Source organism: Aphanomyces invadans, assembly GCF_000520115.1.
Source record: "Aphanomyces invadans strain NJM9701 unplaced genomic scaffold supercont1.17, whole genome shotgun sequence".
Taxonomy (NCBI): Eukaryota; Oomycota; class Saprolegniomycetes; order Saprolegniales; family Verrucalvaceae; genus Aphanomyces; species Aphanomyces invadans.
The window spans coordinates 1,255,441-1,280,846 of record NW_008580162.1 but is presented as its reverse complement, the minus strand read 5'-3'; the positions used below and the strand labels follow the sequence as shown (position 1 = coordinate 1,280,846).

The following is a 25,406-nucleotide window of genomic DNA, read 5'->3' as shown; positions in this document are numbered from 1 at the left end:
ACTGCTCCCTCGAGAGCTCGGTCACGAAACACACACACGCGTGTGGTGATGCATGCATCGGGCACATGATGGGAGTTGGAACGGGACGCACGGCACGTCGCGACCACCTGGCAGGTTCACGAACAGGCATACCATGGAATCTCGATCCCTGCACGCACGTGGGAGCTCCATGCTGCTCCTGTCGCAAGCAAGTGTCGTCGAGTCGATGCCTCTGTCCGCCGTCGTGCCACCGACCACCACGTTTTCGTGCACGACCGACCATCATTCCTGGTGCATCTAGAATGTATGTTTTTTCTCTGGCCGACCCCACAATTCTGGCCGACGATGGCATCGGAAGCAGACGTTGCGGCAGTCCGCCGCGTGGCGAAAGAGGTCCCGATGTGGAAGGGCGTGATTGCCGCCAATGGCGCGGACGACGTCGTGGTGACCAAGCTGCCCGTTGTATCGGCCAACAAGATCCTCGTCGCCGACTTGCACGGCACCAAAGTGCTCGTCAAGTTCCCGATGGAGAACGTCTTCAGCATGGTCTTTGATCTTCACGAGCAAAAGATTGTAAACGACATGGTGAGCTCGTACCGCGGCGACCTGGGGCTGAACCCGCGCGTTCTCCACATCAACGACGTGTGCCGTGTCGACGAGTTCGTTGACTGCCGCACCCTCTCGCCGGCCGACTTCGAAGACCGCACCACGATGAAGCGCCTGGCCGGCGAGCTCGCGACCCTCCACTGCGACGTGCGGCTTAAAGACCGGTACATTGCGCTGAAGCAAGGCAAAGCATACACGATCGCGGATCGGCTGCTGGGCATGCACGAAACGTTCAAGGTCAACTTTCCGATCCGAAAGACGCGAGTGGCGTCCCACGTGCCCGAATCGCACCAAGCGCTTGCGGCGACGGTGAATGCGGCCATGGAAGTGCTGGCGGACACCGCGTTCTTTACGCACGTGCTCGCCAAGTGCTTCCCCGCATCGTCCGACCTCGTGTTCTCGCACAACGATCTCAGCGCCAACAACGTGCTTTTAGTCGGTGATTGCGTGCACATCATCGATTTCGACGGGTCCAACTTGAGCTACCGCGGCGCGGACATCGGGTACATGATCAAGAACCGGGACATGCAAGGATCGCCGTGGCCCCAGGACCACGTGGACCTGTTTATTCAGAGCTACATCGACGCGTGCGCGACGCACGGTGTCATCGTGGCGCACGACGACTTGCTGGCGCAGGTCGAACGGGGCAAAGTCCTCTCGGTCCTGTTCCTCATGACGATGTTTGGCGCCAGCGACAACTGGGACGTGTTTCACCAGACCGGGTTCACCTTCATGGCGACGTTTCCCGCTCTCATGCACACGATCGTCGACTTTGCAAGTCGGACCGAGAGTACGTAGGATCGTGGTAAATGTGCCCGAGGGCGGGTGTCGACGGCCTCCGTCGAGTACACGGCCAAGTACTCTCGATACCGTTGGGAAATGCCATTCGCGACGGCACGATATCGTTCTCGCCGCGACTAAACACAACATGCGACGACGGGATCGGGGCGGCGCACGCCACTAAACGTCCGACCTGCCGAATATTGCTACGCGTAGCTTCCTGGTGGCCGCACATCCCTTGACGCTTCGCGCGCGATCAAAGCACTCGATGCACCCGATTCCAGTCCCCACAGAACGACACACGACAGTCGTCGAGGTGCACTTATTCGCGGTCCAGTGCAGGGGGGGGTGGCTGCATCGGGTACAACTGGTCTCGCGATGGGGGGGGTCGTTATCGGCGCCGTGCGTTGCCATATGCACGTGCTCGCCCCACAACTCGTCCTGCTGTGGCCGCGACACGTGCCATGGTGCTCGTGGACCGACCTATCGGGACTGCACCTGCCACGACCCGCCATTGCCATGGGGAATGGACCCATCGCAAGCGCGGATGCTTGGTCGGGTCTGGCAAAGACAGTGAAGCGCCGGCTGCGTCGACCAGACTCCACGTAGTCAAGCCGTCGGCGTGCGAGCTCCCCGTTCGAGAGGTTTGAACGACAGGAGGAGCGTCGTGTGTGCCGTTCCGTGCATATCGAACGCGACGACGAACGTCTCGTTGGGCCCGTCCACGTGGCGGGCGCTCCGGCAACCCCCCTGAGCTCCCCCCCCACCCGTGAAATCGACGCAGCCACAAACATTTTGTGGCCATCGCAATGGGAAATGTGACAGTCGCGCGATCGGCCCAACTTCAAAGTGGCTAATTCGAGTGGTCCAATCACAGGGCGGGAGCGGGGGATTTAAATATCAAGAAGATTGTATGGAATTTTAATACGCCGCGTGAACTTCCTCGAAAAACAGGGGACGGCCGGCGTGACCACGAAGGAGGACCCCGCACCGTCCATGATCGCGCAGCATCCGTCGAGTCCACCACTGCCGCTGAGGAGGTCCGATCCTTTTTTGCCTCCGTCGCCACTCCCGTCGCCGCTCCACGAACCGCCCAAGGAACGCTCGTGGTCGACGGATGTGCGATTCACCCTCGACCAAACGTTGACGCCTGCGCCTGCCCCGTCGTCGACCGGTGACCGGCAACGCACGAAAGCGCTGTCCGACAAACGTCTGCTCTACCGCAAGTGGCGCACTGGATCGCATCGCGGCGCGTCCTTGTCCATCATTGAATCGATTGGTCCGTCGGCAAACGACGCGACGTCGTCTACTCTCATCCCGCCGCGTCGACCACCGTCGTCGTCTTTATCCGTCATCCCGATCCACTCGCCGTCCCTGAACCCAACCGACCCGTTGCTGTCACCCTCCAACGACCATCAAATCCATGGCCACACCGCGCTCACGTCGACCGCGACGCTACCGACCTCGTCGTCGTCGACCGCCGCCGCCGCGCCGCCCCTCACTGCCACCACACACAGAGATGAACTCGACCGACGAGCGCGAGAGCTCTCGGAGCGATTCTTACAAGACGAAGATCAGTTTTCACAGTCGTCGACGGTCGAAGCGCTGAGCGGGTCCTTTGGCAAGCACGGGTCGTCGACGCCGTACCCAGAAATGAAGAAATCGAGATCGCACCAAGGGTTGTCGTCCTTGGAACGTGCGGCGACCATGAACCCGCCAAAGGTACTCAAATGCCAACTCGCATGCGCGCGTACCCCATTGCGAACGCACCAGTCGACTCACGACTTGCGTGTTTTTTCTTCGCGTAGTCGTCGGCGTCCGGCGTCCAACGTGGTCTAAAGGACTCGGTCATGCATGACATGTGCCATGCAGTCGTCAAACAAATGGTGGGTGATGCCATCTCGCTCACGACCCCCGACGGGGCTACCCGAGCGACCACGTACCACCCCGCGACCAACCACTTGTACGCCCCCGTGTTGGCATCTGTCCAGGTACGGACCGTCGCCGCGATCGAGTGCTGGACGTTCGTCGCATTCGTTGCAGGATGCACGACCGGTCGATTTTCGCGTTGTGCCTGGCATCGTGTCGAGGTATTCACGCTTCGTTTTGAACCGGTAGACGCATTTCAAACAGCTTCCGGCGCGGTACGCATTGTCCGTTGACCCTGACGATGTCCCGATGCACATGCGCCTCCTCGCCAACCAAAAGCGCCGGCCCGACGACATTTACCTCCATGCCCACTTTTTAAAGCATGACGACGGAAGCATCAACCCGACGATCTGCGAAGTGGTGGTTGTGGCGCAGGACCGCGACTCGCTCCTGGATGCAATCACTCGTGGCTTGTCGAGTCTCAAGGGCAGCATCCAAGATGCCGACGTCATGACGACCAAGGACGGCGTGACTCTGGACCGGTTTGTCGTCAAGGGATCGTTTGTCCCGCCAGATCGACTGGCCGAGCTGCGCCGACGCATTCTCGAGAACCTTGCACGTAGCACCCTCGCTGCCGAGCACAGCGACAAGGAGCGCCAGCTGCAAGCGGCGCAACAAACTGCGTCCTCCGCACCGACCGAGGCGGCTCCTGCACCGCCGACCACGACACTCGAGTTGGACGCGCACTCGGCGCTGCGGCAGTCGCTCAACACAACCACGATCAAGCCCGAGTGGCGCCTCAACTTTTCCGAACTTGTGCTCGGGTACGCCGCCGGGTTGTGGCGCAAGTTGCTCGGCATGGCCTGTGCTCACGATGGGGGGTTGGGTAGGAAAGCGGTGGGGACAGGCCGTTCGGGACAGACGTATTCGGGGTCGTGGCGAGGCACGCGCGTCGCCATCAAGCTGATCAACTTGTCGCATCACAACCAGAGTGTGAGCGAAGAGATCCTGCAAGAGTTTTACCGAGAAGTCGCTGTCGTGAGTCGGCTGCGGCACCCAAACATCGTGCTGTTCCTTGGGGCGTCGATCGAGCCGCCCCAGTACTGCCTTGGTACGTCTCGTGATTCTGTCGACACGTGGACGGTGGTGGTCGTGTCGATTCTGCACCGTCCGTTTTATGGCGTCCACCCGTCGTTGGATCCAAGTGGATGGACAGGATGAACCGGTCCACAGCCATGGACGGCTCACAGCTCTTGTATAGTGTTTGAGTACATGGAAAATGGCGCACTCACAGACCTCATTCGGCGCCGCCGCGCCGCCCCCATTGATTTCTTTCGCATTGCCCGCGAGATCGCCATGGTACGTGCAACGAGAGTGCGTAACAACCGAACGAACCCACAATCGCACGAGGCTGCTTGTGCATGTGGAGGAGTTGCCGGCGTGGGGTATGGCACAGCTCGTCGTCAACCACCCGATCGAGTCGTTGGACATGTGGCCTGACCGATTCTCTGGTGCCTCTGCAGGGCATGAACTACCTCCACTTGTGCAACATCATGCATCGCGACCTCAAGTCGGCCAATGTTCTGCTGGACATGTTTGGGACCGTCAAAATTTCCGACTTTGGCCTGAGCTGTGTCTTGGAAGCCGGCACGGCGTCCGACTTGACCGCAGAGACAGGCACGTATCGATGGATGGCGCCTGAAGTGATCGGCCACGAGCCGTACTCGGCCAAGGCGGACGTGTACAGCTATGGCGTGATTTTGTGGGAAATGATCGGCAAGGATCAACCGTTCAAGGGCATGACGCCGATTCAAGCAGCGTTTGCCGTCGCGCGGCAAAACGTGCGCCCGGCCTTCCCCGACACGACGCCGACGTGTCTGCGAGCGCTTGTGAACCGGTGCTGGCACCAAAATCCCGCGGACCGGCCGACGTTCGCCATGATCTTGGACATGTTGCCAGAAGTCTACGTCCAAATGCGCAAACTCGAGTTCCACCAGCTCCATTTTGTGGCCCCGTGACGCATACGGACGAAACCCCAGCTAACGCGTCGATAATTTAATTGCGTCAACACTACCATGACACCAGTGCAAAGCGAGGCGAGGATGGCGCGGCCGATGCAGGGATTTGCTCCGCCACCACCGTCTGGAGTGTACGACGTACCTCGACAAACCCGTGCCACTCGATTCGACCTCGATATCCGCGCACGTGCGCCTGCCCACCCATGGCGACACAAACAGTCGCGCAATTCGCACGCAACTTTATGAAAAGCACGTGTTGGATACATCGAATTGGACCATTTCGTTCATTACGCGCGAAGCTTGAGCCCAGTGAGCAGCGGGTGGCCGTAGCACACCAACCCGTCCAAGGGCTGGCCTTGCAAGAACACCGTCGATATCTGCGTGCACCCGTACAGCCCGAGCCGGGTCAAGTTATGGCAGTGCGTGGTGAGGTACCCAACGTCGTTGTCTCGGATATGCCGGCAAAACGATATGTCCAAGTGGTGCAATGACGTCGCGCAGTGGGTCGCCAACGCCACCATGGCCTTGCCCGTGAGCAACTAGACAAGACCCATCAGTTCGTCTCGCGCGTGCGAGCGGAATGCCACCCCCAAGACGTCCATCGCGGTAGCCACGTTGACCTCTCCCCCCATCACCACCACGTCAAGAACCCAGCGAGCCAAACATGCACACACGTACTGGAAGGCTAGAGATTTCCAGTCGTGCCAAGTGGCCCGCGCTGGCCACTGCCAAATCTTCGATCCCTGCGTCCGTCATGTTGGTGCACCGTCGCAAGTTGACTCGGTGCAACGTTAACTTGGCCGTGCGCACCTGCAGCACAAACACGTCGGGTGAAAATGCAGACAACGGGTGGTTGCCGTCTGCGATGGAACTGGCCGATCCGCCGGGGGTCGGTACGTACATGGGCAAGGGTCGCGTCCGTGAGCAAGAGGACGTCGGCCACATCGAGAGCCGTCAGGCGGGAGCACGCTTGCACAGCCACTTGCAGACCAGCATCGGTTAGCCGAGCGCACCGTGCGACACTCAGGTCTTCGATCAAGCAGTCTGCGGTGCCATGAAACAAGAGTTGCAAGAGACGATCGGTGGCTTTGTCCAGCTGCACGAGCGACAGCTTCCTCAGGGACGTCGTCACGAGCGGCTTGAGCGGGAGGAAATCGTCGTCGACGAACTGGGGGCATTCCGCGAGACTCAGTGTGTGGAGATGCGTCCATCCTTGGATGTACGTTATGGAAGCGGCCGTGATGCGCTGGTTGCTGCTCAGTTCAAACCGTTCCAGACACGGCGAGCACTTGGCCTGCAAGTACTTGATGCCGTGGTCCGACAAACGATAGCAACCATCCAGACGAACTTCTTCCACCGTCGACAGCGCCGTTCTAGCCACAAAAACCGCTTTATGAGGAACGGACCTCGCGCAGGACCAGAGATGGACGTACGAGAGGCTTTCGAGCACTCTGTCCGAGATGCACCGCCCGCTCATCCCGAGCTTGAGCGACGTAAACTTCGTGGAAATGCCAAGGTCCTTCTCGGCAGTTTGGGCGGCCAGCAGCGCCTGGACAAATGAGTTTTCGTCGAGCATCGAACAGTCGGGGATGTCAATTTCCATCACGCCAGGGTAGATGAAGAACGGGAGGACTGTGGGTCATGCATAAGACGATTCGAGAGAAGAGCCACACTGTACCCGAGTTATCCAACCGACGGCTCTGAGCCACGAGCGTTGCGATTTTCGCGCGGGATTCAACCAACGACCGCTCGCCAAGGCACTCGTGCCCGACGTCTTGGTATTCGTGAATGTGCTGGGCAATGATGGCGCATACGACGTCCTTTAAGGATGGAATGTCCTGGGTCTTGACAAGGGCGCGCAAGGGGTAGCGCGGCTCCCACGGCGTTGCCGCCTCTTCTTCCGTCGTGGCGCTGTCGTTGGTCGCTTTCTTGTCGAGCTCTTCTTGACGCTTCGCTTGTGCGGCAGATCGACCTTGGTGCAACACAGCTGCAGTTTGAAACATTCCTGGCCAATCTTCCTCGGCTGTTGACGACGATGCAGCTGGAGTGATGCGATGGTCCTCAGCATCAATGCCCGATGTGTCACCGCGAGCGAAGTAAGACGCCCGGTCAGCTGTCACTGCTCCACGACCACGTGCCACCTCCTCTCCGTTTCCCCGGCGGCGCTGAGCAGGCTGTTCCTCCTTCGTCTCATCGTCACTGGTCTCAGCTTCCTGCTTGCGACGGCTACGCTTCATGCGGCCAGGTTTCAATGCGCCACTGGTGCCGCACAGTCAAGATCGCGCAAGGCCGCCAACGATCAAGTCATGCAATTCGCGGGCCGTTGTCTGATTGGTTGAGAATTCCATGCCATGAATATATTTTGATAATGCAAGTATTTCGAGAATACTATTAATATTTTTAGATTAAGTGGCAATTGAATTATCATACATACCAGTACTTGAATCTAAGCAACATGGACTCACAATATATTTTCGGATAAATACATCCGGACACTGTGTTGGATATCTTTGACATGGGCACACCCAGTGTCGACAACGCGGGCGGCGCGCTAGTGTGCTTGAGCTCTAATGCGACCCTCGTTCGCAGCAAGGATACATCTTCTTGGTGGCATGACGAAACCCACGATTGCATCATCTCGTTGCGACCCATCCTGGATGCGGAAGGATCCTCCACGGACAAGGTAGGACTCTTCGTGGAGGCGCTTCCCGGCGGGTCCTTGCGAACCAACCCCACAGCGATCACAGCGAGCGACTTGCCGCACGGATCTTTCTCCCACGATTCGACTTTTGTCGATGTCAAGCTCTCGATCGACCAGCACTTCTTTGCCGTGCAGCGCAACGAGAATGAAGTCGACGTGTGGGCGGCCTCCATATCGTCTGGCGATGTTGGCCACCATCCCATTCGTCTCCGTTACAGCGTCATGGCCAAGCGAATGTCTCGAATTTTGGGCCTCGTATGGAACGCCAAGGTGAAACCAATGGCGCCGCGGAATAAACGTCCGCTCACCGCTCGTAGGATGTCGACCATGCAGTCAGTGGAAAGAAAACGCCGTCGCAGTACCTCATCGTGGTCACCACGGGGGGCTTGGAGCTGTACAAAGTCACTTCGACCAAGGTATATCGTTCACGTCACGTCCTGTCCTTCGTCGCCGTGGCTACATGATTTCATCTCATCGCTAGTGCAAATTCCATCGGGTTGTCGCGTACGCCACGCACCAGTTTTGGTGGCATCCTCAGCACCACGTTCTCGTGCTTGCCACGGGCGCCAAAGCCACGGAGCTCCGGCCATACTATGTCGAAGGCGGCAACGTCGCCAAGGTGTCCAAGGTCGTAGTGGGTGCGCCGTGCCTGGCGCCGTCGCAAGTCGTCCTCGCTTCGCTCTACTCGACGCTGTACCTTGTCTACGCCGCTTCATCGACCAAGGAACAACTGCTGTTGTACCGCATTCACCCAACACTCGATACGATGTGTGTGCGAGCGCTGCGCGTCGGCTTCGACGACCCGCTCTGCTCCGTGCTGGATAACTTGCTCGTCGTCCACAGCGCCACGTATGGCGTAACGTGCTTCTACGATATCGGGCTGCCCGATGCCGATTCATTTCTCCACCCGCTGCCCCTCCACTTGCCGTGCGCAAGCAGCGAGCAACCATGGCACCTGCAGCGACTGCTGGCGCCCCACCACGCCATGTTGAGTACTGCTTTCAACACCGCCGTCGACACGGACTCGCCGCTGATACAAGTCCATGGCATGCAGTTGAATATCCGCGCGATTGCTGCCTGTGCCACGGCCAGTGGGCGTCCGATGCTGTCGCTCCTTCGGTTTCTTTTGCGACGCCGTGGGTTGCCATGGACAGACAGTACTGAACGGGATGCATCCAGGGTCGTTCAAGAGGCGTTGTTCATGTCGTTTCGCGCGCGGGTGAGCGAAGGCCGACTGCCCGAATCGGAGTTTCGCGCATGTGTAAACTTGCTCCATCATCACGAAGCCACGGACCGAATGAGGAAGGCGATGCCATTGCCGCCGTCAAAGTCCCCGACAGCAGCAACGTCGTCGCACCATCTCTTTCTCCATGTCTCGCAGCGGGACTGGCTAGACCAGTTTTGGCTCTCGCTGCAGCAGGTAAGCGCAAGTTCGTGGCAACCAAGTGGGTCCATGTTCTTGGGCGAGATGCACGTGTGCTGGCATCCATGCAGTCGTGCGATGGCGCGGTTGCCCTGCGACCAAGGCGCGCGAGCTCATGGCCGCGTGGAGTAGGACTTACCACCCGATCGCTTTGTCATGTACTTGGCGATCTTCCTCGGCAGCGTGCGGCACCATGGCTTGGCGACCCTTCCTGCCTTGTACGTGTCGGGCCCTCGGATCACATAAGAAGATTGTGTTCTTGCTGGTCTAGACAAATCGTGTATATTCAAGCGATGGCAGCTCAAGGCCGATGCAAAGACTTGGTGGGATGCCCCATGGACGACTCGATCGAAGTCGCGCGGGAGCTCGAGCTGCAGGTACACTCTTCGCCGCGGTACCATGCACACACCATCGCGTTTGTGACATGCCGAACGCGTCCACTAGCGAGGAACTGCCCCAGCGTTGCACCAAGCTGCCATGGACATGTACCATCGGCTAGGCGCCGTCGACGATCTCGTGCGGCTCTTCGTTCACGACGGCCATGTACGTGAACCCGATCGTCGTGCCCACGACATGGGCGTATGCAGCAGAGCACGAGGCGAGCGTGTGTGCAGTCGCCCATGGGATTGGAACTCTATTCATCGAGCGTAGGTGACCATGGCGCTGCGGCTGGCACTGCGGTATGCATCCAAGAAACAGCCCATCTCGCATTCACCCCAGTGGTTCTTTGACCAAGTCGTTGGGGCGACCATACAACGCGCGTCGCGGCAGGATGACGTCGACGAAGCCGTCGACGAAAGCAGAGCTCGAGGGAGGCAGCAATTGTACGCGCTGTACGTGTTTCTGTCGGTGTTCGCGCCGGCGGAGATCGCGCGAGACGACCAAGGCAGGTCCCCGTTGAGCCACACGTGCACGTTCCCCATCGAGCTGTTCGAATCAAACGGATCGTTGCCAGAAGGCACGACGGCAGACGCGTCCCATGTGCTGTTTCGACGACTGTTTGGGTTTCCCAACTCTACTTAAATTACACATCTTGGTCCCGTTAACAGACGACGGCAGCGACCGCGCGGCGAGTGCGTCCCACCGAGGGTTTGGCGGGGGACATTGCGGTAGCCTTGAATTGGCGCATGAGTCGATTTAACATGGACTCTTGCTCTTGCTCAAAGCGCACGCCAAGTGCCACCTTGTCGTCGCGCAAGCGCTTCATTTCTGCTTCATAGTACGAATCGCGGGGACGGGATGCCAGGCGCTGGACGTGGAGTGCCGACTGTGTCTTGGAGGCCTTCGCAGCCAGGGCTTTTTGCTTTTGTTCCATGCGCCGGATGAACGAGTTCACGATGAACTCCTCTTCTTTCTCGGCTTCAAGCGACTGATACAGCATGAGACGGCGGAGCGAGGATGGACTGGGGAGCACTCACCGCAGCCACGACGGCCTTGCGCAATCGCTCGATTTCGGCCTGGAGGCGACGGTTCTTTTCTTGTTCCATGGCGAGCTGCGTCGCAAGGTCCATCTTGTCGGCGGCACTGGCGTGGCTGGGATGTGCCAGAAGCAAGAATGATCGCTCTGTCGTTAGGAAGGGGTTGAAGTGGGAGAGGGGTCGTGCGAATTAAAATACGATACAAACATCAAGCTATAAAATCCTACTGCCATAGCGCAACGAGAATGTACGAAGATACACCTTGAAATAAGGTAATTTTGAAGCTCCGTTCAGGTGATATTCGGGAAATAGACCACTTTTGATCGAATTAGCGCGAAATTCGGCAGAGGCAACAACGCATGTGTCGTGTGCCTCTGCTCGAGACACACGCAGCCGCCGTCGCGGCCGTGCTCGTGCGATGGCTGTACAGAACGAAGGGACACGAGAGTCCCTGGGTCGTGGAGTGCCGTACCAGCATACGCCACCCACAGCCGTGCCTACTCCGCGAAGACCATCATCACGGTTGTGTGTATCGTCGTACAGTTACAAGCAGATCCTGGCGCCACTGCCTCCACATCCCAGCGCCTCGTGATGACGACTTTCCACGAGCGAGCAATATGGCAATGAGAACCAGCAAGCAGTTCACACACAAAAGATGACTTTACGCTTGAACACACTGGCTGTGTGCGGTGATGACCGCCATGCCGGTTTTCCATCGTGGTGTGCACAACTTGAAGATTCGTTAGATTCACACAAGTCGTCGTGGACAACCAGGCCCCGGCTCCAGCGGGTCCTTTACGAGGCCAGAGAGAAGACTGCCGCGAATAATTCGTCAAAGGGGAATGCTTTTTGCAGGGACGCTTCCATTTCGTGCATGGCCGCGGACAGCGGCACCGCCCACCACCGTCAGGCAGGCAAGAGCAACATTCTTCTTTTGTCACGTCGACTTGCGTGATTTGACATTGCGAAACCACGCACTAGCCAATCAAATGCATTGATTCGTCGATTTCGAAAGTTGAGAGTCGCGGCGGTTCGGAGCCAATGGCCTTGCGCCATTGTCGAGGTGGCTGGTAACCCAGCCAAGAAGCAGAACGCCAAGGGACCGACCGCCAGTTATGAAAGCGAGCGCGGCGTGCGCTGCTCCTTGCGTAATGGAATCGAGATCGAACAGTCTAACGTTCATGCAACCATGGGACGTGCACGTTGGACGACGCAACAAGCAGTGTAAATGTCCAATGGAGGAAAGATGGCAAGCCCCTCACATAAACCTTCGATGAGCGGACAAAGACGGCCCACCGAGAACGCGGTGCATTGCGTGGCGCGTATACATCGCTCATGGCGAGGGTTTTCCGTCGTCGAAAGAATGGAGGTAAAGTCAGGACTAAAAATATCGTGGATGTCATGGCGACCTTTCGGCAGATCTTGGGCGAAACGACGACGAATCGTGGCATCGTATCGGTCGTCCCGCTCAAATGTTCGGATTTCGAAAGGCCACACAACACCAGCGCGTGGATCCGGCCGACAGCACAAGTTCACTCGCAAGGATACGGCACATTTGATCTCGCCCTAGTGCTTGATCAAGCCCCTCAAACCTTCGTTATTTTGCCACCACGTGCTGCTTCAATCGCACACTTTTGAATGATGGCAGACACGCCGAAACCAACACCATTGCTTGGGCCGTCGACGGCGATAGCGGCACCCACGGCCATGACGGAAGTGCCGGCGCCGCTGCTTGTTCCTACACCCAAGTCGGTCGTGAAGGACCGCAGCCTTCCTCAAAGCCCCAAGTCCCCCGTGAAGAAACGCAACGTGGGCGTCCCCAAGTTCCTTCGATTCCTCTACGAGATTCTGGAGAAGGAAGACAAGAGCATCATTTGTTGGTCGCACAAAGGCACGGCGTTCCAGATCCGCCGCCCCGACGCTCTCTCAAAAGGGATCCTCCCGCGGTACTTTAAACACAACAAAGTCTCGAGCTTTCAGCGCCAGCTCAACTATTTTGGCTTCAAGAAGTGGACCAAAACCCAGACGGTTGTATGCACGTTCAGCCACCCAAACTTTATCCACCACAAGCCAGACAACATCAAACTCATCAAGCGCAAAGAGCGCGGGTTGAACGAGGGCCATACTACGCCAAGTGCAAACCTGCACGGCAAACACACCAAGGCGCCGCCAGCGCCGTCCTCATCGACACGTGTACCGCCAATCCCCGGCTACACCTGGACGTTTCCGTCCGCCCCCGCCGTGACGACGTCGGCAGGCCTGGCCCAACAACCCTACGACGTGCTCCTCTACGACAGCACGACGTTTTTCGACAAACGGGTCGCGAATCCGGAAGCATTCCATCCCCACCCCCACTTGATGCCGATGCAAATCTTGTCGACACAGATCCACATCGGGGACGTCGGGCCACCCCCGAGCGACTGTTGGGGCGATGTGCTGCTGGCAGAACAGCCGCCGTTGCACCATTCCAACGCGGCCACCGCAATGACAAACTATTTATGCCCCGCCAAGCACATGGGCACTGGATCGAGTGGCGGGGACGACGCAGCGCTGTACTTTGACATGTGGGACGATGACGACGACGACGACTGCGCCAACGGCATCGTGGTGCCTTCGTCGACCGTCGGCCCGTACACGCAAGCGATGCAAGATAGCCATCATGGCTTGGGCATGATCAAACACGAAGACGACATGTATTGCGATGTGAATGGCGGCCAGTCCCTCACTCGGTTCTACGTCGATACGTGATCCTGACATGTTGTTTTGTCGAGTTTTGTAACACAACATTTTCATCCCTCCCCCTTGTACTTGCTCGACCGCCCCTTCAGCATCGATACCCCACGGTTCGTCGCTTCTTTTAGCTTCCAACGGCCTTTGTGCTGCGCATGCCCCCACATGATGACAGGGGCAGCACTTCACAAGCCCTGCTGAAATGGATGGCAGCCGTGTGGTTTGGCTGAAAGCCGTTGGCGCGGCCACAGGCTTACCATGTCGTCGCAAGTCCCACTTTCGAGACACGGCGTGAGGCGGTGTCGCTCAAGTAGTCGACGTGATGCGATGGGACGCCACTACAATCTGTCCTTCCTTCCTGGTTGCGCCTCATCTCGAGTTGAGGAAATGCTGCGAGACTTGGCAAGCTGGCTATCACGAGAGGTCCACGTTTGGTCCCGATGACAACGTCCTCGCTTGAAACTGTTAAGTAACGACGCGGGGACATGGCCGACGGCAAGGGCCCGGCCGTGGGGGATGACCCCGACCCATCGTTGAATGTGCGCCACAAGCCCGAGAGCATGCCGAGCCCCACACGTCGAGGATGTCAAATAGCGATCGGGCGGGCGTGGACAAACGGCCCAGCCATCGATATGGACCATTACGAGTGGACGGCGGCCGACTATGTTCGTCGCAAGGAAGTGGTCGCGGCGATGCGGGAGCGCATTCGAGTCAAAGTACGATCTCCTCCATACCCTCGTTTATCCAGGCACTTAGCACGATGAGGCAGAGTCTGCCGGGGTGCGACCACTTTCCAGGTCGCAAACGCACACTACGAGCGGCGGCGGAGAAGTACACCCGAAGCAACTTGTACTTTTTACCGTTCGTCAAGACGACCCTCCCGGACGCTGTCTGGGACGGCGACCTGGTCAACGTCGCTAGGCTTCTCGTCATGCGCATTCCCCCAGACTCCCGCGACAAGAACGGCCGCCTTGCGCTCTCCATCGCGATTCAGCTGAAACACAGTGCAATTGCCAAGTTCCTCATGGACAAGCATGCGAAACCAGACTTACAGGACGAAGGAACTCTCTACGGCGCTCTGCACATGTGCATCATGTACGTATGCTGCCGACCTTTGGACTCTAACTGTGGCTAGGACAGTATGGGCAATAAGTCGCTGACGTACGTGACATTCATGGATACATGCGGAGTTGTGTTGAGAAGATTGTCCCAAGAAGAATGGAATCGGGGCTTTAACAGGTTCTAGACGTCGCCTCGTCGAAGCCGGGGCCAATGTCGAGCTGCGGGACGCAGAAGGCATGACGCCATTGATATGGGCAACGATTCGAGGCTTTCTCGAAGTTGTTGGGCTGCTGCTCCATCATGGCGCCGACGTGAACGGCAAGGACAACACTGGCATGACTGCACTGCACGTGGCATGTTTCAAAGGTTACACCGACCTCGTCGACTTTTTACTGCACACAGGTAGCTCCTTGAGCAGGTGGATGTCATGGTCGGTGCATGACTTCATGTTGGTCTCAATCGCTGGCTGTAGGCCACGCCGACTTGGAAGCAGAAGACATCCATGGGTTTACCCCAGGACTGTACGCCAGAATAGAAGACCAAGGCGAGGTGCTTGATCGCATTGACGAATTCATTGCTGGTCTGAAGAAAGATGATGAAAGGCGGCAGCGGCGCATCAAACGGCGGGCAGAGCGCCTCGCCCGCCTCGCCAAGGAGGCTGACGAAGCCGAGGCAAATGCGCACTCTCTAATTTAATGCCATGTCAACTTCGTTATTGACTATGCATGGCCGTCGTTGCCGGCGGTGCCTTGGCATGGTGTATCCCCTGCGTCGTCAGCGCCTCCAAGCTGTGGTGTGTTTGAAACGAGCCAATGAGCTTCCAGTTTGGCGGGAGCCAATGAAATGTCATTGTAACGGCGGGGTTTCGAACGTGTTCGAAACCCCTCCATTGTGTTATAACAGGTATCTCTCGGTGCAAATCCCCATGGAATGAAATTATAACACGATCGAAATCTGTTATATTTGTGCTGCCCCAAGACGCCATTCATTTCACTGGCCAAAACTTGCAGCTTCAAGTTCCGATTTACGACCCCCGCCCACGATGGACGCTGCGACGGATCAATCGATCTTGCGGCATGAGGTGTCCGAAGTGTGCTTCGGCTTCTACAGCGACGACGAGATTCGCGATCTGTCTGTGAAGCAGATCACGAGTCGCATCTCGTTCGACACGCTGAAGAACCCCGTCCTCGGCGGTCTCTACGACCCGGCCCTCGGCCCGATCGACTTTAACATGATTTGCCCGACGTGCCATTTGACGCAGAAGGAGTGCCCGGGCCATCTCGGCCACATCGAGCTGCCCGTGCCGGTGTACTCGCCCGTACTCTTCACGACGCTGCTCAACATCCTAAAGCGCAAATGCATGAGCTGCCACAAATTTCGCCGCCACTCGGCCAACTCGCGCGTGTACCGCGTCCGCATCCTCCTTCTGGACAATGGATACGTCGAGGAAGCAGCGTCGTTGCTCCCGCTGCTCGACCAGAAGGACGGCAACTTTGACGAGAGCGCCAACCAGACGCTGCAGCGCCAGCAGGCCATCCTCGACGAATTCGAGCGCCTCGCGTTGTCTGGAACGAAGAAAGCGTTGCCGCGCAACGCACGCAGCGTTGAAGTTGAGCGGGACGCAATCATCAACGCGTTCCTCAAGGGCATGACCAACAAATGCGAAAACTGCGAGGCGCATTCGCCGTCGATCCGGCAAGATGCGCACGCCAAGATTTTTCTCAAGCCGCTAAGCCTTCGATCGATCAAGCACAACCAGAGCCGCGCCGTTCGTCTCAGCTCTGCGTTCGACGTGCTCTCCAAGTACAGCACCGGGACGAACAAGGACGACTCGGACGATGACGACGACGGTGCCGTCGATTCCGACGACGACACAGATGACACCAAGAATGCCGCGTCCGCCGAAAACCAGGGCGCCAACCAGTACTTGGCACCGCTGGAAGTCATGTCACAACTGCAGCTGCTCTGGCAACACGAAGAAGGGTTGATGGAGCTCATGTGGGGGAACCGACTGGTGGCGAATGGCCGCAGCCCCGATGCGAACGCCTCCATGGACGGCTGGCGCAAGTTTTTCCTCCAAGTAATCCCGGTCGCGCCGTCCCGCTTCCGTCCGCCTGTGATCATGGGCGACTCGCAGTTTGAACACTCGCAAAACATTTACTTGTCCAAGATCATTACGTTGAGCGAGCAGCTCGTGAATGTGTCTGGCATGCGTCGCGGCCATGCGAGTTCGACAGCCGCCGACTCGGACACTGGCGTCGACCTCTCTGAGAAGATTTATCTGTGGACAGAGCTCCAGACCCAAGTCAACTGCCTCATCGACAACTCCAAGGCGAAGCGGCCGGACGATGTCCCGCAGGGGATCAAGCAGCTCATCGAGAAAAAGGAAGGGTTGTTTCGCAAGCACATGATGGGGAAGCGCGTCAACTACGCCGCGCGGTCGGTCATTTCCCCTGACCCGTACATCAGGTACGTTGGTCGGCCCCATCTCCCGCCCTCATGGGTGGAATTAGCACGAGCGAAATCGGAGTCCCGTTGCGGTTTGCCAAGACGCTGACGCTGCCGCAAGCCGTCACGCCATGGAACGTCGTGGAGATGCGCCAACTCGTCGAGAACGGGCCGGATGTCCACCCTGGCGCCAACTTTGTGGAAAACGAACGAGGTACGTGGCCATGGTGGTTGGTGGGCCGCCGTCGACGCGCTTTTTGACGTCGTCGAGCGAGGCCCAGCGACATGACCACCGCGTTGGATGTGCCAGTTGGACCAAGCGGAATAACCCTGACGTTGCAATTGCCTAGGCCAACTCATCGACTTGAGCAAGCGGACGCATCACCAGCGCGTGGCGATCGGAAAAACACTGCTCACGCGGTCGGCGTCGGCCCACGGCGCGCACCAAGAGCACAAGGTGAAGCGTGTGTGGCGCCACCTGCACTCGGGCGACGTCGTGCTCATGAACCGCCAGCCGACGTTGCACAAGCCGAGTATGATGGCGCATGTGACGCGCGTGCTGACCAACCCGGCCATGCAAACGATTCGCATGCACTACGCCAATTGCAACACGTACAACGCAGACTTTGACGGCGACGAAATGAACATGCACTTCCCGCAAAACGAACTCGCGCGCGCCGAAGCGTACACGATCGCCAACAACGACAACCAGTACATCGTCCCGACCGACGGGTCGCCCCTGCGTGGGCTGATTCAAGATCACGTCGACTCGGGCGTCAAACTCACACAGCGCGACACGTTCCTGACCAAGGACCTGTACATTCAGCTCGTGTACAGCGCATGGGCATGTCTGGACCACGAGCGCGGAGGCGAAATCGACATCCTCCCGCCCACGATCGTCAAACCGACGCCGCTTTGGACGGGCAAGCAAGTCATGTCGACGATTCTACACCACTTGACTCATGGCAAACCCAAGCTCAACCTGAACGCGAAGGCCAAGATCAAGGCCGACTTGTATGGCCCGCAAAACGCCGAGCATGTCGTCGTGTTTCGCGATGGCGAGTTGCTCCAGGGTGTGCTGGACAAGGGCCAGTTTGGTGCTACCGAGTACGGCTGGGTCCATGCTGTGTACGAGTTGTACGGCAGCGGGACGGCCGCCAAGCTCCTCACGGCCCTTGGACGAGTCCTCACATGCTACCTGCAGTATGCGGGCCACACGTGTGCGCTGGAAGACTTGACCCTGACTGAAGAAGCTGAAGCGGAGCGCCGCCGCCTCGTCCAGCACGCTGTTGTTCACGGCGAAATCGCGTACTCAGAGTTTGCTGGCCTGGCAGACGTGGCCGCGGCCCGCAAAGCCGAAGCGGACGCCAACCACGACTCTGTCCGCCTCATGAACGACGTCGAACGCACCAAGATCCGCGAAACGATGCAGAAGCGCATGGCCGAAGACTTGGAACAAACGTCGGCCGGCCTCGATTCGCACATGATGGGTTTCGTCCACGGGTCGAGCTCCGACATCATCAAGGCGTGCTTGCCCCACGGTCAAAACAAGTCGTTCCCGGCCAACTGCTTTAGTCTGATGGTGTTGACGGGGGCCAAGGGGAGCATGGTCAACCACTCGCAAATCTCATGCGGCCTCGGCCAGCAAGCACTCGAGGGGCGCCGCGTGCCCGTCCTCGTAAGCGGCAAGTCGCTTCCGTCGTTTGAAGCGTACGACCCGAATCCACGCGCCGGCGGGTACATCACAGATCGTTTCTTGACCGGGCTGCGGCCGCAAGAGTACTACCACCATTGCATGGCCGGGCGCGAAGGGCTCGTCGACACGGCCGTCAAGACGTCTCGATCCGGGTACCTCCAGCGATGTTTGATCAAGCACTTGGAAGACCTGCATGTCGCGTACGATCACACTGTGCGTAATGCGGAAGGCACGGTCGTGCAGTTTTTGTATGGCGAAGACGGCGTTGACCCGATGCAAGCGGCGTTTTTAAGTGGCAAGGCGGACCAGCTCTCGTTCTTGGCGATGAACCACGCGTCGCTCACGCACAAGTTTGGCATTTCCGGCGAATTCCTGGAAAACTCGGGGCTGGACGTGGTCGAACCGGCGCATGTGCACCAGCGCATCAAGGACGCCAAGCGGTACGGGTATGACCGCGCCGCGACGACGGCGGGCCTTGAAATGCACACGATGAAGGTCGGGTTGGCGATCCAGGCCCGCCGGCTCAAGGCGGGGGCGTCCAAATGGAGGAAGGGCAACTTTGAACTGGGCTGGCACGACGCTGTGATTGTCCAGGTCGACGACGCTGGCGACTACCCGGTCTATGACATCCAGTACATGGACACGGGGCTCACGGCGCACGCCGTCCCCGAGTACAAGCGGTTCAAAGCGAGCGATACCATCTCGCCCGACGTGTCGTACCTCAGCGGCACGGTCCAGCTGCTCCGCCCGGTGCTCCCGGATCCAGTCATGCACCAACTTCCGCTGAACGCGCACATCGGGGTCGTGTCGGAAAAAACGCAGCTTGACATTGAAGCGTATGCCAAGGGCAACCCCGCGGGCCTCCTCGAATCCAAAAAGACCAAGGCGCTGCCGGCCGCTGCCAAGTCTCCCATGATGCTGTCGCCGCTCGGGTTTCGCCTCATGGTCTGGGTCAAGTACATGCGATCGCTGTGCCAGCCGGGCGAAAACGTCGGGACGATCTGCGCCCAAAGTATCGGCGAACCGTCGACGCAAATGACGCTCAATACGTTCCACTTGGCTGGCCACGGCGCCGCCAACGTCACGCTCGGCATCCCGCGTCTGCGAGAAATCATCATGACCGCGAGCCAAAAGATGTCGACGCCCATGATGACGGTGCCGCTCTTGCCGACGACGTCCGCGGCCGCGGCGCAGGCCGTCGAGCAGCGCTTGAACCAAGTCCCGTTGGCGGAGCTCCTTCGAAACACCAAGGGGATCCGCGTCCAGGACGAGTTCAAGGAGAGCGCGAACCGCGTCCTGTGGGTGCGCGAATACACGATTCGTCTGTCGTTTTTCAAGGCGAAGGCGATCCGGTCCGCGTTTGGCATCTCGATGAAGGAAGTGCATCGCAGCTTTGGCCGTGTGTTTGTGTCGCGGTTGCTTACGCTGCTGAAGCATGAGATCCGCAAGAGCGGCGTCGCTCTGAGCACGTCGCGCGCCGTCGACAACGACATCGAGACCACGGCGACCACCCGCTTTCGCAAGCACGACGACGACAACGAAGACGATGACGAAGCCCAAGGCACGATGCGGTTTGGTGCCAAGAAGGAAGCGTCTGGGTACGGCGAAATGGACGACGATGACCGAGCGATTCTCGCACAGCAGCTCAACGAAGACGACGCGCCCCGTGCAGGTGCGACGGACGGGTCGGACGGGTCGGACACAGAGAACTCGAGCGACGACGAAGTGGACGCGGCGCCGCTCAAGACCGTCGCGGGTGAGATCGACCCAGTCCCGGTCACTGAAACGGTGCGCAAGAGCCCGTACTTTGCCGGCGCCGGGTTCAACTCGAAGGAACAATTTGGCGAACTGAAGCTCCGGTTTCCGGCCAACTTTAAGACGTTGCTCTTGGTGCCGCTGATTGAAAAGGTCGCGAGCCACGTGCTTGTTCGGTCGTGCCCGGGCATCTCGCGATGCTACCAAGTCAAGCAGCGCCTCGGCCGCTCCGACGTCGAAGAGCAGTGCATTCAAACGGCGGGGCTCAACTTTCAAGCGATTTGGGAACTCGACGACGTCCTTGACGTGAACCGCCTCGCCACCAACGACATTTACCAAGTTCTGCGGCACTACGGCGTCGAAGCCGCGCGCGCGTCCATCTCGAAGCAAATCCAAGACGTGTTTGGCGTATACGGGATCAGCGTGGACCCGCGCCACTTGAATCTTCTCGCCGACTACATGACGCACCACGGCGACTACATGCCCCTCAACCGATCCGGCATGGTGCACAAGGGATCGAGCTTCCAACAGATTACGTTTGAAACGTCGATGAAGTTCCTGACGGCCGCCGCGACGGCCAACTTGGGCGACTCGATGGACGGCCCGTCCGCCCGCCTCGTGTTGGGCCAGCCCGTCAAACTCGGCACGGGCAGCTTCTCGTTGCTCACCCCCATCTCGCTATAAGGCGGTCGGTCAGTCGGCTTCAACACTCTTCCTATATAATCTAGAATGCGTTCGCTTAATCAGGGGCTTGTGTTTCAACTCGCGGCGGCGCGCCATGCTGTCGCTCGGCCACGAAGCAACCGTGTTGCATTGTAGTAACGATTTTGAACAAATATATACGTAACTAATGTCCTGTGAATAAAAATTATGCGTAAAACAAATTCAATTTTGTAAAAATACACGCGTCAACTTTAAATGTATTTAATTCGATTCAATTAAAAATGACCATTGTTGTATGCTCAGCAGTAGTTGAATACCCTAGTATATTGTAATAAATGAATACCACCAATATATTGCCTTGGTGGGTCTGAAGTCGCGGCACTCGGATTGGGTGAATATTGGCCAATTCTCATACGAATAGATGGAGTCAACCAATCTAAATGGATCGAATCAAATATATATGACCAATTAGCATCATTCATTCCCGCGGCCGTCATCTCGAAGCACAATTTGCACATCAAAACGATGGAAGTCGAGCGTATTTGCAAAATTGGCATCGACGTCGCGAGTACAGGAGGCGGTCGAAGGCCCCCCTTCTCCCGACGAAAAATTGCTACGGAGACCACGCAAACCCAGCCATGGGCTCGAGCAATGCCTATCGGGAACAGTCAGGAGTGAGGCACACGTGCTTGCCATGGACCTGTCGAATCGCCACGTTGCGAACGACTTGATGCGGAGTCGTCGCGTGGATTTGCGCCGCATAGTCCCTGTGGCACACCGGCAGGATCAATGTGTGGGCGATAAACGACAGAGGTTGCCGCGACAACCACGTACACAAACTGGTCCTTCTTCCACTGCTTGAGAAACGCCGCGTGGAATGCGATGGTGCCCTAGACACACACCCGCGTGTCGTCATGCAAATTGTCACGACGAACGAAAAACGACACACAGCTTCGTGGAGCCCAGACGTGCCAAGGTTGCGGTGGCCACATAACTTGGACGTATCGGGGCGTGAATTGAGCCACATGAACTGAAACAGCGCTCTAGATATGATAGCGTTGAACACTCGACACCGGCGCCACGATATCATGGATGATATCAACGTACTTGAGTTGCATGGAGATGGAAACAGGGGCGTGACCGTACAGCTTGAGCGTGAGCCGCAGCAGCAAGTGGCAAAACCCCAGGAAAGTGAGCTGCCGCCGGGTCGAGCCCTTCATTTTCTCAACACTGTCGATGTAGGCGGCGGCAAACTCGGCAATCGTAACCCCCCCGTGGCTAACGAGGCCGAATTGCCGGGCAAACGCGACCGAGTCTTGGTAGTTTAGGTACAGTGCCATGTGATGGGGGAGGACAGCGCAGGCCCGTTGGCGGGGCGGGTGGGCACGTGCGGGCGTGATGGCTTTGACCTTGTTTCGGTGCGACGCGGTGGTCTTGTGCGTGGCGTCGGCGTAGCCTTTGAAGATCTAGCGCCAAACGCTTCCGTTGGAACTGTCGATTAGTACGGGGCTCTGTGCGCAAACTACCTCGACCAAGCTCGGCTCGAAGAACGCCATGACTTTCTCGGCCCGAGCGTACGCGTCGGTGACGGAGCACCGTATCCTACCGCCAAATGTAATTCGACCTCGATGCTGGTGCTCGAGAAGCACACCTGGACTTTTGTTTGGGAGAGAAGCGAACGCATTGATCGACGACGTGCTTGAAAGCCAGCGGCGGCGGCGTGTCTGGATGGGCCTATGCCATGCCCCACCCCCCAGTCCATGTCAGCCCACTCAATGCAACAACAAGGAGGCATGCATGCAAGCGATCGCCATGCCGGTGCATATCGTACGTGAAGCGCAATATCCCAAAGGAGCTTTAGAAACACGTCGTAAGTGAGCTTTGTGCACGTCGTGGACGTGTGCAATAGCTTGGACGCGATGATCTCGACGTCGCGAATGGCCAGTGTCTACCACTCGCTCAACGAAAGACACGTTGTCGAGTGCTATACCTGGCTGTGGCACTGCGGAGTCCGTAGCGGGTCGATCGCGCCCACGGACGATGTCCCGACGGAGTCGTGCACCACGCGGCAATCCTGCAGCATCTTGATGACGTAGCCCATGCGTATACACGTGGGGTCGTCGCACGTGACCAGCATCGCGTACGTCGTGAACAGGTCAAACAGTTTATCTTCCCGGGTGTCGCCGCCACATCGAGTCGCGGCGTCGGGGATGGCGACGGGGGATGGGACGGCTATCGACTCTGTCGTCGACGGTGCCGTGGGGGATATAGGTGGTCCTCCAAACAGTCTGTCCTGGAAAAACGATTCCACACTCATCGTGGACAACGCCCGCAACACTTGCATGTCGCCGATTCGACCTCACCCATGCACTGGTCGCCCAAGTTGCGCCACGTTTGGAGTGTGGATTGTTCTCTATATTTAGTGCCCGCGGCGAGGGTACCGCATCGTGTCGGGTTCAAGACGCCCCTCGAGCTAAGAATACCCTGCACGACTTTGCATCTTCCCAACTCAGCTTCGACCGTGCTGCCAACAACTCGCGGCCTCGAGTGAATTGGCACTCACTCTAGTTACGGTTTGACATGTGCGTGCATCAATGAAGTCGTCATTTTGAGAGCTTTTGTATTTGCTGCCTGTCGAAGAGACATCCGAGACATTTGCACAGAGCGACAGGCGTCCACGTGTTACCGCGCGTCCATTTGTGGTATGGGAAGTGCAGGGCAGTCGCCGGTATAACGAGTGGTTGGCAGAGCGCTGGTCGTGGCGGGGCGGTCGCCTCGGCGATGGCAGTCGAGGCGCGGGCGACACGGGCATGGTAGGCTTGGATGAGTGCAATGTCACGAGGTGTATGAACGATGTTGGACGAAATGGAAATTTACACTCGCACGAAGTCACAATGTGGTGTCCTCAAAACCGCGACTTCTCTCATCTCGAGCGCCAAATCGAGTTGTCTTCCGCCGAGGTTGTCCGCAGGCTAGACAGTCGCTACTCTACCTCGTGGATTCCGGGCGTCGAGGGCAGCGTACGACGCCTGGCCTTCCTGGGAACAGCGGCTCCGATGGTCGACCAGACTGGTTCACGGACGGCATGCACCATCATACGGTTCAAATCGACAGAATCGCGCGGCCTTGGACCGTCGAACTGCCGTCCTCTACTCTGAACAAGAAAGAGGTGATATCCCGTCTGCGATGGCTGTTGGTCGAAGAGATCGAAAATGGGTGGACGGCATGACGTGGCTTCGTCGGCTCTCGAGCCATGCCGCTCCCCGTGCTCCCAGCATACATGACGCAAGCGCAGGACCTCCGTCTACAAAACTCGATGCAGTGTAACTTATGGCGGGTATTGACATGTTATGCGATCCACGCCGCGGTGGGCAGCTTGTAGTACGTGAGCTCGACATCCGTGACGAATACGGTGACGTCCGGGGCCGACTTGGTAAACTCGTACCCCATGCAGTCTTCGCACAGGTCGACGTCGGTGGCGCCGCGACGACGTCTGCAATGGGTGGTGGTGCTGCCGCACGACTCTTTCACGGGGCTCAGGGTTTGCCACAATGTACGCAGGCGCTTGAGGCGCACAACATCACGGGAATTGAATGGCACACACCGACCGCCCACGATTGTGTCGCACTTGGCAACGCTCTTGTCGATGGCTTCGGTTGTCATGGACACACACGGCACAGGCGGCGCCTTGCGGAAAAAGTAGAGGCCGCGCTTGCGGGTGCGCTCCCGGCAGCATGGCTCTTTCGTGGAGCCGAAGCGGGCGGCAAACAAGTTGGCCAGGAACATGGTTGGGTTGGCAATACGTAGAGTGACCTTGCCTGTCGAAGGTCAGGTGCGCGTCCGTACAACTGGGTGGGACGAGCCACAGCACTTGTGGCATGTTCTGGGCATGTTCGTCGTTCGTACGGAACATTCCACCGGTTCTTATTGATTTTGAAAGGTTATTCAAGAACCCAACGCAAGGCGGCTGGGTCGTGTGCATGATTCGGGCGCGGCCATCTCACGAAAATGCATCCTCCCTTTCCCTCGGATGGGCTCCATGTGTTGAACTACGAGATGGCCCAGCATGTCTTGTGTTCGACTGTGGGCGAGTTACGCCGATCCAGCCCCACGCGAACCATCCCACCCCGCAATGATGGAAAAACAAGCAGTGGAACCCAGTCGGAGATGCAACGTTCTCTTGTAGCAAAGGAGCGCTGGGAACGACGTGGTATGCTATGAGTGCGCCACTGCGTGTCTAGCACGACAGTGGCGGCGA

General features: G+C 58.2%; 11 protein-coding genes across 19 annotated transcripts; 7 read left to right on the top strand and 4 right to left on the bottom strand.

Annotated features, from left to right (window-relative positions):
* The first annotated feature begins 306 nt into the window (after positions 1 to 306).
* H310_08534 (hypothetical protein) lies at positions 307 to 1,540 on the top strand. The gene has a single exon (XM_008874331.1). The coding sequence runs from the start codon at positions 325 to 327 to the stop codon at positions 1,381 to 1,383; it is 1,059 nt and encodes a 352-aa protein (XP_008872553.1). The 5' UTR covers positions 307 to 324; the 3' UTR covers positions 1,384 to 1,540.
* A 289-nt stretch (positions 1,541 to 1,829) lies between these two features.
* On the top strand, positions 1,830 to 2,015 carry H310_08533 (hypothetical protein; the record flags this gene model as incomplete). Its single annotated transcript, XM_008874330.1, has 1 exon — positions 1,830 to 2,015. One exon carries the CDS (start codon positions 1,830 to 1,832, stop codon positions 2,013 to 2,015), a length of 186 nt encoding a protein of 61 aa, XP_008872552.1.
* A 293-nt stretch (positions 2,016 to 2,308) lies between these two features.
* On the top strand, positions 2,309 to 5,316 carry H310_08532 (TKL protein kinase). 4 transcript variants are annotated; one of them, XM_008874327.1, is made up of 6 exons: positions 2,309 to 3,087; positions 3,174 to 3,356; positions 3,484 to 4,058; positions 4,125 to 4,345; positions 4,496 to 4,593; positions 4,758 to 5,316. In XM_008874327.1, exons 1-6 carry the CDS (start codon positions 2,362 to 2,364, stop codon positions 5,250 to 5,252), a joined length of 2,298 nt encoding a protein of 765 aa, XP_008872549.1. In that variant the 5' UTR covers positions 2,309 to 2,361; the 3' UTR covers positions 5,253 to 5,316. The 4 variants fall into 4 exon arrangements, with proteins under 4 accessions (XP_008872549.1, XP_008872548.1, XP_008872551.1 ...); XM_008874326.1 differs by having other exon boundaries at positions 4,496 to 5,316; XM_008874329.1 differs by having other exon boundaries at positions 4,125 to 4,593.
* A 149-nt stretch (positions 5,317 to 5,465) lies between these two features.
* H310_08531 (hypothetical protein) lies at positions 5,466 to 7,569 on the bottom strand. Its single transcript, XM_008874325.1, has 5 exons — positions 6,931 to 7,569; positions 6,686 to 6,884; positions 6,154 to 6,625; positions 5,931 to 6,062; positions 5,466 to 5,791 (listed from the first exon to the last, which is right to left on the bottom strand). Exons 1-5 carry the CDS (start codon positions 7,487 to 7,489, stop codon positions 5,540 to 5,542), a joined length of 1,614 nt encoding a protein of 537 aa, XP_008872547.1. The 5' UTR covers positions 7,490 to 7,569; the 3' UTR covers positions 5,466 to 5,539.
* A 156-nt stretch (positions 7,570 to 7,725) lies between these two features.
* Positions 7,726 to 10,930, top strand: H310_08529. Of its 2 annotated transcripts, XM_008874323.1 has the most exons (7): positions 7,726 to 8,223; positions 8,271 to 8,369; positions 8,435 to 9,373; positions 9,509 to 9,594; positions 9,648 to 9,753; positions 9,821 to 9,919; positions 10,028 to 10,930. In XM_008874323.1, the coding sequence occupies exons 1-7, from the start codon at positions 7,768 to 7,770 to the stop codon at positions 10,397 to 10,399; spliced, it is 2,157 nt and encodes a 718-aa protein (XP_008872545.1). In that variant the 5' UTR covers positions 7,726 to 7,767; the 3' UTR covers positions 10,400 to 10,930. The 2 variants fall into 2 exon arrangements, with proteins under 2 accessions (XP_008872545.1, XP_008872544.1); XM_008874322.1 differs by having other exon boundaries at positions 9,821 to 10,930.
* Positions 10,331 to 10,927, bottom strand: H310_08530 (hypothetical protein). Its single transcript, XM_008874324.1, has 2 exons — positions 10,795 to 10,927; positions 10,331 to 10,745 (listed from the first exon to the last, which is right to left on the bottom strand). Exons 1-2 carry the CDS (start codon positions 10,885 to 10,887, stop codon positions 10,419 to 10,421), a joined length of 420 nt encoding a protein of 139 aa, XP_008872546.1. The 5' UTR covers positions 10,888 to 10,927; the 3' UTR covers positions 10,331 to 10,418.
* A 1,348-nt stretch (positions 10,931 to 12,278) lies between the features above and the next one.
* On the top strand, positions 12,279 to 13,593 carry H310_08528 (hypothetical protein). Its single transcript, XM_008874321.1, has one exon. The coding sequence runs from the start codon at positions 12,433 to 12,435 to the stop codon at positions 13,540 to 13,542; it is 1,110 nt and encodes a 369-aa protein (XP_008872543.1). The 5' UTR covers positions 12,279 to 12,432; the 3' UTR covers positions 13,543 to 13,593.
* Positions 13,594 to 13,997: 404 nt separating this feature from the next.
* H310_08527 (hypothetical protein) lies at positions 13,998 to 15,366 on the top strand. 4 transcript variants are annotated; one of them, XM_008874318.1, is made up of 5 exons: positions 13,998 to 14,240; positions 14,294 to 14,619; positions 14,665 to 14,685; positions 14,771 to 14,988; positions 15,059 to 15,366. In XM_008874318.1, the coding sequence occupies exons 1-5, from the start codon at positions 14,010 to 14,012 to the stop codon at positions 15,280 to 15,282; spliced, it is 1,020 nt and encodes a 339-aa protein (XP_008872540.1). In that variant the 5' UTR covers positions 13,998 to 14,009; the 3' UTR covers positions 15,283 to 15,366. The 4 variants fall into 4 exon arrangements, with proteins under 4 accessions (XP_008872540.1, XP_008872539.1, XP_008872541.1 ...); XM_008874317.1 differs by having other exon boundaries at positions 14,771 to 15,366; XM_008874319.1 differs by lacking the exon at positions 13,998 to 14,240 and having other exon boundaries at positions 14,266 to 14,619.
* Positions 15,367 to 15,589: 223 nt separating this feature from the next.
* H310_08526 (hypothetical protein) lies at positions 15,590 to 21,229 on the top strand. Its single transcript, XM_008874316.1, has 3 exons — positions 15,590 to 17,055; positions 17,100 to 17,248; positions 17,385 to 21,229. Exons 1-3 carry the CDS (start codon positions 15,629 to 15,631, stop codon positions 21,167 to 21,169), a joined length of 5,361 nt encoding a protein of 1,786 aa, XP_008872538.1. The 5' UTR covers positions 15,590 to 15,628; the 3' UTR covers positions 21,170 to 21,229.
* A 360-nt stretch (positions 21,230 to 21,589) lies between these two features.
* H310_08525 lies at positions 21,590 to 23,553 on the bottom strand. 2 transcript variants are annotated; one of them, XM_008874314.1, is made up of 9 exons: positions 23,139 to 23,553; positions 22,980 to 23,096; positions 22,800 to 22,882; positions 22,675 to 22,750; positions 22,256 to 22,614; positions 22,098 to 22,191; positions 21,983 to 22,038; positions 21,849 to 21,915; positions 21,590 to 21,803 (listed from the first exon to the last, which is right to left on the bottom strand). In XM_008874314.1, exons 1-9 carry the CDS (start codon positions 23,490 to 23,492, stop codon positions 21,762 to 21,764), a joined length of 1,248 nt encoding a protein of 415 aa, XP_008872536.1. In that variant the 5' UTR covers positions 23,493 to 23,553; the 3' UTR covers positions 21,590 to 21,761. The 2 variants fall into 2 exon arrangements, with proteins under 2 accessions (XP_008872536.1, XP_008872537.1); XM_008874315.1 differs by having other exon boundaries at positions 21,983 to 22,191.
* A 342-nt stretch (positions 23,554 to 23,895) lies between these two features.
* On the bottom strand, positions 23,896 to 24,985 carry H310_08524 (hypothetical protein). Its single transcript, XM_008874313.1, has one exon. It carries the CDS (start codon positions 24,932 to 24,934, stop codon positions 24,497 to 24,499), a length of 438 nt encoding a protein of 145 aa, XP_008872535.1. The 5' UTR covers positions 24,935 to 24,985; the 3' UTR covers positions 23,896 to 24,496.
* Positions 24,986 to 25,406: the final 421 nt, after the last annotated feature.